Raw genomic sequence first — 10,685 nt, forward strand, 5'->3', positions numbered from 1 at the left:
AGGACTTCTAGTCAAACAGGGGCCAGCCATGTTTCTGGGAAGTTTAGAAAAGAGCATATTGTGGAGATACCACTTTTGATCTTTGTCTCCAGTGTCTGTTAACTGGCGGACTAAAACAGGACTTCCGTATTCAAAATATATTTGTTGTATCTCATTGTAAAGCTGTCTAAGCCAGTGACCACACTGCATCTTGTGATACTGAATTCCACAAACGAGTTTTCAATATCCGAATAAGCACATTTTTGTTTTGAATCAGCTGCTAAAAGTGTTTCTCCGATGTACTCTTCCGGCAGGTTATCACCTCTTTATAGCTGCTACTCGTAGTTGAGCCAGCTGCAGTACAAAATGGGGATAAACAGGGATAAAAACCATACTACTACTTTGCTACACCTGGTATTTTATACTTATTAAAATATTGAAGTTCATGGAGGTCCAGGCCTTGTTTTTGGTAACCATGCATCATAATGATAATGAAGGTGAGAATACAAGGCAAGGATTAGCTCAGTTCAAGTTTTAATTTAAGTACAGTTTCCTGCTACCTGTGCGAGATTGTTTGAAGACCATGAAATCCCTCCACTGCAAATTAATAATTTTCCTGCTTAGAATGTACTGAAACTTCTGTGGCATATTTATTTTTCTTCTTCTTGCTAATACTTCTTTTTCTTGCTAATACTATGGAGGACGCCTGCCTCTCATCTTTAGCATCTCTTCTACTTGATCTAGGATCCAAGAGCTATAGCTTGTTTTATGAGATATACTCTGATTCACGTCCGACGGTTTTCAGTGATCTGCTGTAATGCAGTCTTTGTTTCAAAGTATTTCCATGTGTGATACGGTTGCATGTCCAGCCTTTGAGATTAAAGGTGCCCTTTACTTAAAAAGGCGAGGATAACGCTGAAACATCTTCCTCAACCTATGCTTGCCTATGAATACTTGCCAGCATTCATATGCATACCTGGCCAACCAGCTGTAGATGTTGTGCGTATCTTCTCCTTCTGGTCCATTCAAGGACTAGTACGACAGTTTTGATGCTTTGTTAACTCTAGAGAATGTAACATGCATTCTAGTCTCTGCTGTGGTCTGTAGCTTCCCCAGACCTCTGCCCCTGGTTTTTCTACCCTCAGTTCAGTCAGAGGCAACTCACCTGTTCAGGTATTCAGAACCACACAGCAATAAGCCTGTGAGGGAAGAGAGCAGGACTGTCACACTGTGCTGGTTCCTCCTGCCCCACACCGCCACCACTTCCCAATGCTGTCTGTGCATGTTTGCTGCGGGTTCTGGCTCACAGGTAAAGCCCACGTGTCCATCAGGCTCCTGCATTGCAGACATGCCCCCAACACAGAGACAGAATTGGAGAGAGGCTAGCATGGATGTAGAGGCAGGGCAAGGGTGCGCAGTCCTATTTTTCTTCACCGTGCAATTATAGTCATGGTTGTGAAGGCCTTTGTAGACCTGAAGTTGCTTAGCGCATACGTTGATATCCTCATGCTGTTGTTAGAGGTCAGGGTCCCAGACGATGCTCAGCTCATGCTAGCTGCCAGCTTTTCCAGATTCTTATTCCCAAGAGTGGGCTCACGTGTTACCTTTGTAGCATGAAAGCCACTTCTGCTTGGACCCAGGGCACTGCCAGATTAGTGACATCTGTAAAGAAGGAACTTGCCTGTGTTAGGATCATGGTGGGGATCCTTCTTTCCTACTGTTGTCAGGAAGTGGTGGTGACATCACTCTACCATGTGAATGAATCCTCCAATGATAATATTGTCATTGGACAATATAATCCGCCTTGGATCCGTGATCTCTGTTAGTTGCTTATTACTGCCCAGATCCAATGCACGCAGCTTGGGCCCTAGGAGTAATAATGCAGGTTTTATAAGAGATTTTTAATGATCTGTGTAATACAAGAACTGTTGTCCTTGCAGTTACAGTGTAAAAGAGAGGAATGGATGACATTCTGCAAGTGGCATATAGTGTACCAGAGCTGAGGAGGGTGCAAAAAATGGTGTAGGCAAGGTTGAGGGGGGAAACTCGCCTGAAGCAAGTTGATGTGAACTTGACAGCCAATGACTTTCTGAGCTAATGTGTGTTACAAAATTCTAGCAAGTTGCTTTGCCTCAGAATGTTAGTAGTTTTGCATTAACTATTTAACTTCAAGGAAAGAACCCTAGTGTTTTTATGTGATTTATATTCTTTATCTTTTTTTAAAAAAACGATATGCTTCTGTGACTAAGCTACAGAACTGATCAACAACTACATAGTCTCAGATGATGTAATATTTGCTGTGTAATACACAGTGCAATCTATTTTTTCCATGCATACTTACCCTAGGTAAGTGGATGGTGGCGATTGTAAGATAAATTGCCCATCTCTTACTAGTAGTTCAAACTAAAATGTCTAGCACAAGTTGTAGTAAAGTTACAGAATTGGGCTGTAAGATTGCTGTAGGGGCTTCTGTCTCATATACAAGTGGCTTCTTTGTTCTTTACTCATGCTAAATTTCAGCCTCTTGTCTTCCATGAATTAAGAATGTTGGTGATGATTTGTGCTTGTGTTAAGCTTAATATGATGTCGTATCCTCTTGACAGATGCCTGGTTATCCTGATTAGTTCTATCTAACATTACTAGTGCCTATTTCTTTTTCTTTTTTAAAAAAATTCAGCAGTTTTGGTGAACAGTCTATTTATATTTCTGTATGAATCTTATGGAGCAGCACTGTAACTATCCTATTTAGCATGAGCAAGATGACTTACAATATGATGAGCTAAAGTGAGTCACAATAGCCTGTCTAGAACACCAGTGTCAGCCACCGCCAATCCAGGATCTTGAACAGACCCAAGTCCTTCTAACAGAGATCTTAAAAACAGAAATGCCTAAGACTGAACTAGATGACTCATAAGTTTAAAACCTGTGGTCTGTTATTCAGGTAAACTGATTAATCTTCTCTCTAGTGCAATTAATTAGATTTTTTTGTTTTGTCTTTTTTTAAAAAGTAAGGCGAGAATGATTTGATTTTGATCATGGAGTGGTCTGGTTTACATAGAACATTAAACCATGGTTTAATGTTATGTGGCCAAACCTTCGCAAGCCCAAGCAAAGAGTCAGACTCACTCACATCACTTTCCTCCTTCTCCAGCCAGGAGTGTGACTTCTGCTGAGCTTAGTTTAACTTGCAAATTAACTCAGCTTAGCATTACATATGTACCAGCAATCCTGGTTGGAAACTAGTAATGGTTAGTGAAACAAGCCAGCTTCATAATCCATAGTTTGAGGTTGGCTTGTTTGGAAACTAACCATGGATTGATTTAAACCAGGATACCGGGTTCATGTGTAATGCTAAGCCAATATTTTCTGGAATCGAAACTACACTCAGCAGAAGTTCTGTTGGCTGCACAACAGAGGAAGGGAAGAGAATACTTGCCTGATGAATATTTGCACAGGCTTGGGGAGGCTTATTCACACAACACTAGACCTTGGTTTAGTGTGGCATGTAAGTCCCAAAGGATCACATTGCGTTTTTGCCACTAACATTGTGTTTGATATTGCTTTACGTTTTCGTTATGTTTGATTTTCTATCGTTTAATTTTTGCTTTTTATGTTTTCGTTTCAGTTGATCTCACACACAGACTTGTATGCCAGGAGCGGACTCTGTGCATTCATATGTTTTAGTTGCTTGCTTTCCCACCTTGTGAATCCTTCTGTCATACCATTGTGCAAGTGAAACAGCATGAAAGACAAATTGACCATCTGGTGCGTTTTTCAGTGACTGGATTGTGACTATGCAGGATGTTAACGTTTTTAAGAAAACATTTGCCTTGTCTTTGCAGATTCCCTGTGGAAAATACTCGTATTGCTCGTTCTGAAATGTCAGGGGTTTAATTTGTTTTAAACCCAATGAATTACTATCTATTTATAAAATGGCCCTAACTATATCTAATACATTTTTAAAAATGCTATCTTGATGAAAGAGTTCCGTATAAAAGTTTCTGTTGGGAACCTGTTTATTTTCATTTTTCAAATTTATTTTAGGTTAAATATCACCAATATTTTATTTTTAACAAAAATTGCAAACTGAATGCATTACGAGTTTGAAGTGACACTTTAAATTTATTATTTGAAGAAAGCAGTTTCTACTTCATAACGTGCACACTAGTGTGCAGTTTAAATAAGACAAACATCTTGTATATTGTTCTGCTATTTATATTATGTTGCTGAAGTGCAACTCCTTATTAAACAGTAGTTCCTTTTCTTTCACTAGTATATGCTCCTGTCTGAGTAGATGTTCATCCTCAAACTTATTATTTTTAATAAGAAATAAAATAAATTGCAACTCCATAATCAAAAGTAGAACCTAGAAAATTGCAGTTAATGTTTATAAATCATTCTCTGCATCCATCTCCACTCTGGATGCTACTTCTGCCTTTAATGCTGCTCCCATTTTTTAAACCTGTTGATTTTGACTATCCTAAAATGTCTGTAAAAAAACCCAAGATTTGGATATTTCAGTAGCTGGAAGGAGATGTTCTCCTTTTTATGGTGGCGGTGAAACAATCAGTAAAAATGGCTATGATAGAAAGAATTCCCTGTACTTCTTGAACTGAAGGCAGCTATCAATTAAAGTAATCCTGCAAACACCTAGATGTGAATATTTTTAAGGCAATGTCTTTGTGCAGATTTACATTCTTTAGCCAAGCTCACGCACATGAGTTGACCAAATCCAAAAAAGCCCCTTTAGACTCTTTAGACAAAATTAAGACGGCTCCTTAACATGATTTGCTTTTCCAAATGTATCATGCCTTTTTGCCACATGCTTTGTGGAAGGATGCATTTGAGACAAGGCCTTGTGAAATGACTGCAACTTTTAAGGGCATCTCAGCCTGCCCGACAGGCAACCCTGAGATCCAGCAGGGTTGCCTGCTGTGAGTGGGGATGCAAATATATGTTGGACACCTTCATGAATTAAAAGTGAAAATGGCAAAGTTCCATGTCCAGCAGATCTCCCTGTAGTGAGGAAAAATGAGTTGCATGGCCCACTTAACACTAATTGGGCTGCAGGGCAACGATTTCTCAGGTCATCTATGAACTTCCACAATGTTGTTGAACATCACATTTTATTCTTTTCCATAAGCTTTGGTGAGAAAACCCATATTCACGGCTAGCTGTAAGAGCTTGTTTGTGTAGAGAAGTACAGATGGGAGGATGGAAGACTTACTAAGGCTTGTGTACACACTCCTGTTTCCTCTGCATTCAGTGGGCTCCCACCACTGGTTTGGGAAGCCATGGATGACAAAGTTAGCTGCAGCCTGTAGCTCCTTGTGGAAGACTGCATTTTTATTTCTGCCCACCCCAGCCCCCCCAAGCCAGCTTCAATCTGAGCTGAGAACTGCTCATTGGGTAAAAGTATCCCTTTCCTGTCTCCAACCTCAGGTGGGAACATTCAGGTAGGAACAGTATACCAAGCCATGCTGATGTGTACAACAGCATGCAAATGCAGTTTTGAAACACAGTGAAAAAGAACAACCACCTTGCGTTTTAAGCCAATACAGTAATGTGTACACAGCCTCAGAGTCTCCTGCCAGTTCTTTTCGCTGTATTGTGCAAACCTGGGATGCACCTGTCACCCACAGGGAGACATGGACAAGCCAGGGGTCACACAGTTCCCCACTACCATCTCCCCCTGTCTCTGTGTAATGTTAAGTGACAGTTCACATCTCTTTTTTGCTATGGTATTAATTTAACCTTCCACTTCAGTTCTCTTGAGTGCTGTAGCATAGCCCGTTTTTAATTTTTAAAAGAGCAAAAGGCATCTTTTCTTGCTTGTCTCAAAGTAGCATTTAACTATAGTCCGGGTCTAAGGTTCCTCATCTTTTCCCACAGAAGCCCATTACACATACTCAGATACTGAAACCCTGTCTTTTGTTTGTTTGGTTGTTTGTTTTTCTCTTAAAAGGACAATGTCTGAATATATTGAAAAATATGTTACAGTATTACTTGATAATTGTAAAAAAAACCTCATGAAAAAATTATACTGGTACTGTTTAATAGCAGACCCACCTAATGGTGGTATAGTGGATAGTTAACCATTTTTTAGGCGTTTGTAGTAATCTGAATTTAATAAATAAAAAGGCTGTGCCTCTATTAAGCTAAATATATTTTCTAAAATATTAGCTTTCAAAATAGTAGGGAAGGGGGAATAGTTGTGCACAAGATCAAATATGCTGCATTATGTACACAGTGACAATCCTGACACATGATCGGTTAAAGTTGCAAAAGCAAACCATGCTTGTGTGAAAAACAAGATTTCACATGAGCCTGGAAATTAATTAATATGAACAAGGCTGCAGGGTTGTGGAATAAAGGTGTGGTTTTTAAAATCAGATATGCAAACTAATATAGCATGGTAAGTTTTCCAGCAGTTGCATAAGGCAGCAAGATCATCTATGCAAATATTTTCTTTCTGATTGGCTTTCTGGCAATCACTTTGTTTCAGCCCTATTTGAAAGTTTATGAAAAAGTGGTAGCAATAATGAAAAGATAAAACATGTAGACACATGGCCATAATGGCAATATATTTCTGATGAAGACATTCAGAATGTATGTAACAATATATTAAATACAATTATATATATAATATGTATGTATGTTTGTGTGTTTGTACCTTTATGTTGTGCTGACCATTTTGTCATTTTTAGTGAAATACTGGCCTCAACGTTTGCTGGCCTCAGTCTCTTTGTTAAACTTTCTGCAATAGTCTTCCTCAGTAGAAACCAGTATCATTTTTCTCAGCTGGGATAGTACTTGACTTTGCATTTTTTGTATGAGACCAAATTGCATATAGTAGGTTCTATATGTTACTTCTTATTTAATAAGTTCCTGGTTATTACAATGTGACACTAATCTTAAATTAATTCTTAAAACTAAGCTTGAAGATTCACCTCTTATGTGTGAGGTAAGAGAAACAGGAAGACAACAATCTGTTCAAATCTCTCCGTTCTGTATGTAGTTTGACGAATGGAAAGACCACTTTCCAGTGAACATGCATATTTTTCTGTTTTCAAGCTTGCATATTTTAGATGACTATTCATTTTGTAGTTTGCATATTTTGATTGGAGCAAAGCAGTTATTTCCACCTGGAAGATCGTACTGAATGAAACTTACAAGGAGGCAACAGGAAAACCTATGGAACTGATTTCATGAATTGCTAACATGTCACTCTCATTTTTGTTTTACAAGTTTTTTTAAGCTTTCACTTTTTCAGTTTCCTTTGTACTTTCTTTTTATTAAATGTTACATTTTATTTTGAGTTCTGGTCTTTTTATTTTGATATATATATTCCTTTCAACCTATATCAATTAGATCAGTATAATGGGGGGGGGAATAATTTAAGAAATCCAATTTGCATGTAAAGCTCTGCTCTATCATCTCCTTAAGCTGATGGGATGAAACCATAATTTCCACTGATCTCGGTGGGTCCAGACCATTTTACATACACAAACACTTGGAATTAGGGTTTGTCTGGGTTTTTAAATAGTTGCATTGGGTGATATTACAGACTTATATATCATTTTGCTCCTAAGGGTGGAGCAAGTTCACACATTTGTTACCCTGCTCTGGTATACATCAAAGGCTATCTTGCTCTTTACAGAATTGTCAAGATGGCACAGCATAATGCTATAAGGCCAAACTTGCTCAAAAGAAACACGAGGCTTCACTTCTGGTCAAATCTAAGGGAGATTATGTTTGGCTTGGACATGAGGCAAAGTGCCTAATGTGCATGGCGTGTGCAAGGAATAATCTGGTTAGAAGTTTAAGGAAGTTGCATTGTCATGTATTATCAGCATTGACTTCCCATGATAATAGTTCTAACTCTGAATTATGGAATGTATTGGCAACATAAAGGTGCCAAGGTAGAGAATCTGAAGAGGCCTTTCCTTTACAGGTAAAAGGAACTAAAGTAGTAGAATTTCAAATTTGCAGTTGTTGGGGCAGAACAAGTAAGGGTGCTTGCATGAAATCTGCTTCTTCACAATGAGCCAGCTAATAAAAATGTGACCAACAGGGGATGAAAATACTGTACCTGGAAACTAGGGAATCCAACATATAGTCCACCAGATGGTGTTTCCTTCTTTCACTTTAAAAGGGCCTGAGCTGTACGCAGGGCAGGCCCACTCAAATGGATGCTGAGTAGTGACAATCTGTTTTCTATCAAGTGCTTCAAGTTATAGTGGGAGATGCATGCACTTTGTACAGGTCCAAGAGATTTCACACTTCATTCACAACACCTGAAAAATACATCTCTAGAACAGGCATAGAAGTTTTCTTAAGTAATGTCTTTTTACAATGATAGCATGAGTAACTGAACTTTGAATGGCTTCTGAAGCATCACAGTTGCTACAGGTATTGCAATTCAGTATAAGGAATACACATTTGGGGGGTGGGGAAGAAAGGGCAAGCATGTTAACTTTGCCCCCTCCTCAACCATGAAGGAGGATGGTGTGAAGCAGGTTCCCTTCCGTATCCGTGGCAGCTTCCTGCGTGTGTAGGAACCTTGATCTCATAGGGTTCCAAAATGCACAGTGCGCCTCCCCACACTTGTCACCTTTTGCTTATTTTTACAATGTAATGTCTCAAGAGTTTAGCTATGGGGCTTGCCTTCTTAAGTCTTACCATGGTGTCTTAAATATTGGAGTGACTTTCGCATGGCTTGATCTTCTTTTAAGAGGCAGGAACATCTTGAGGCGAATGAGGACAAAAACACGCAGAAAGGTCAAATAGTTGGTTACAGTCTGATAAAGTTATCCATCAGGCCATGGATCCTTCCATCTTTAATGGAAACAGTAAAAGCAAATTAAGAGTTTTGCATATAGACTTTGTATGTGTAGTTAGGCGAGGAGAAATAAATGAGCCAGTTGGCTTCTTTTGGAATCTCCTTATGCTATATTCCAACGAGTGACAAGAACTGGGGGAAGGGCAGATGAGCAATAAGCTTCGCAGGTTGAAACCAGATCATGGCCAAATGTGTCCATCAAGGGTTCAACAGAGTTGCTCAAGGCTGCTTCCAGATTTGGGGGGCAAAGTGCATTCTGATATCATGCCTATTATACTGATGAACCCCTCAGGCTTTCTTGGCTGTGGTGGCGGCGGTAGTGACAGTAGCAGCAGCTGCCATTTTAATTTCCCAGAGTGCCCAGTGCTGTATCATGTTGGGAAATTAAAATGGAGGCTTACACACCTAGCTGCCTGATGGGGCACTGACAGCCCAGAGGCTGACCTAGGATTCCGGGTGGCAATATTGATCCGCAAGCTTTATTTAGGTTCTTTAGTTGTATTTGCTGTCTGTCCTCTTCTTTCTTTTTAAGTCTGTTTGAATCATTGGGAGCAGGTTACTTATGAAAGTATTTTTTTGCATTTGAAAGTTGCTAAGTGTGGGATGCAGTATGGCTTAGCTGTTGCTGTACTATCAAACTTCAATATATCTAGCTGCGTACACTTTTCTTTTATATTTTATCTGTCTAGAATGATAGTGACTACATATCTCTCTTAAAAGTTCAGCAGCAGGGTTAAATAGCCTTCTTCTTTAAACAAGACGGTAGAAATTTCCATGCATATAACTGGACTTCTGTATTTCCTTGAGTTGCAACCATGTGGTTTCATGCTATACACTTGATGTAACTGAGTGAACCTGCAAGCTAAACACTGATTCTCTCTTGTTCTTTCTGTAGCTTCTTTAGTCTTCCCAGTTCGCGCTCCATAACATCAGGAAGATATGTAAATTAGAAGATTTATTAAGGCCAAAACACCTCATGCAGAAGAAATTTAATTGGTGCTTCTACTTTTTTTATGCTTGCAATGTATTGCACAGAAGAGATTCCAAAGCGAGAAGTGATTTGGACAACATTGCCTTGACCAGGTTTCTTGATTAAGTAGACCTCTGATAATTCAACCATAAATTGTTAATTCCAGCTAAATGCATGGCATGCACTAAAACCAAAGAACTAATCTTCTTACATGATGGGTGAAAGAACCCCAAACAAAAGTTTTCCAGTGGCAGACTGAACACACTTGGCATGTGTTCAGCATGAAATAGATGCTGCTTTAAACTGCCGTTGTAAATGGGAGCTTGATATGTTTGTCTATAAATTTGGCTTTGGGTCTGTAAAGTAACAGTGTGTCCTAATTATGCTTCATAGACAAAAGTCCCACTCCTTATAACTTCCTTTTGTGGGACTAATAATAACAGCCCAATGTATTTCAAATTGGGGCTTAAAATACCAAATTTTAACTATCCCTAACCTTCCCGTGGAATTTTAGAATCTTTTAGCGCTAACTATTTTGCAGAGGTTTCCCCTATATAAAATGTATTGTCAAGGTATTTTCTATGGAAGGAAAGTCACTCACTAGTTTCCTAAAAGGTGCCTAATTTGATAGAGGGAGGCTCCTCCTTGACCCATTTTCTTCTCCCTCCTTACTTCTGTATTTACATCTGTTTATTGTTACAGGAAATGGCTGGGGTGCCCCCCAATCTTTTCCTATCTGCAAATAATAAATTGAACTGGATTCTGAAACCATTTTAAAAGGACAACTGATTGGGGAGGGGAAGAGGAGCCAGGAAGCATGTGGAAAGGGATTGCCATAGTGGAACTGAGAGGGTTGTGTTGTTGCCCATGCTCTCCTTTTAGCAAACAGGGTTT

The 10,685-nt window shown here is 39.2% G+C and overlaps 1 protein-coding gene across 3 annotated transcripts in view; it reads left to right on the plus strand.

Moving 5' to 3' along the window:
- SEPTIN8 (septin 8) overlaps positions 1-10,617 on the plus strand; it is a gene marked incomplete at its 3' end in the record, with an annotated part of 48,754 nt that extends 38,137 nt beyond the window's left edge. Inside the window, exon 10 of one of the 3 annotated variants that reach the window (XM_081894055.1) lies at positions 9,717-10,617. In XM_081894055.1, coding sequence (XP_081750181.1) covers positions 9,717-9,771 — 55 coding nt within the window. The other 2 variants (XM_081894056.1, XM_081894057.1) reach the window with 2 other exon arrangements.
- Positions 10,618-10,685: the final 68 nt, after the last annotated feature.

The sequence above is a fragment of the Podarcis melisellensis genome, assembly GCF_964234715.1.
Source record: "Podarcis melisellensis genome assembly, chromosome: 2".
NCBI classification, from domain to species: domain Eukaryota; kingdom Metazoa; phylum Chordata; class Lepidosauria; order Squamata; family Lacertidae; genus Podarcis; species Podarcis melisellensis.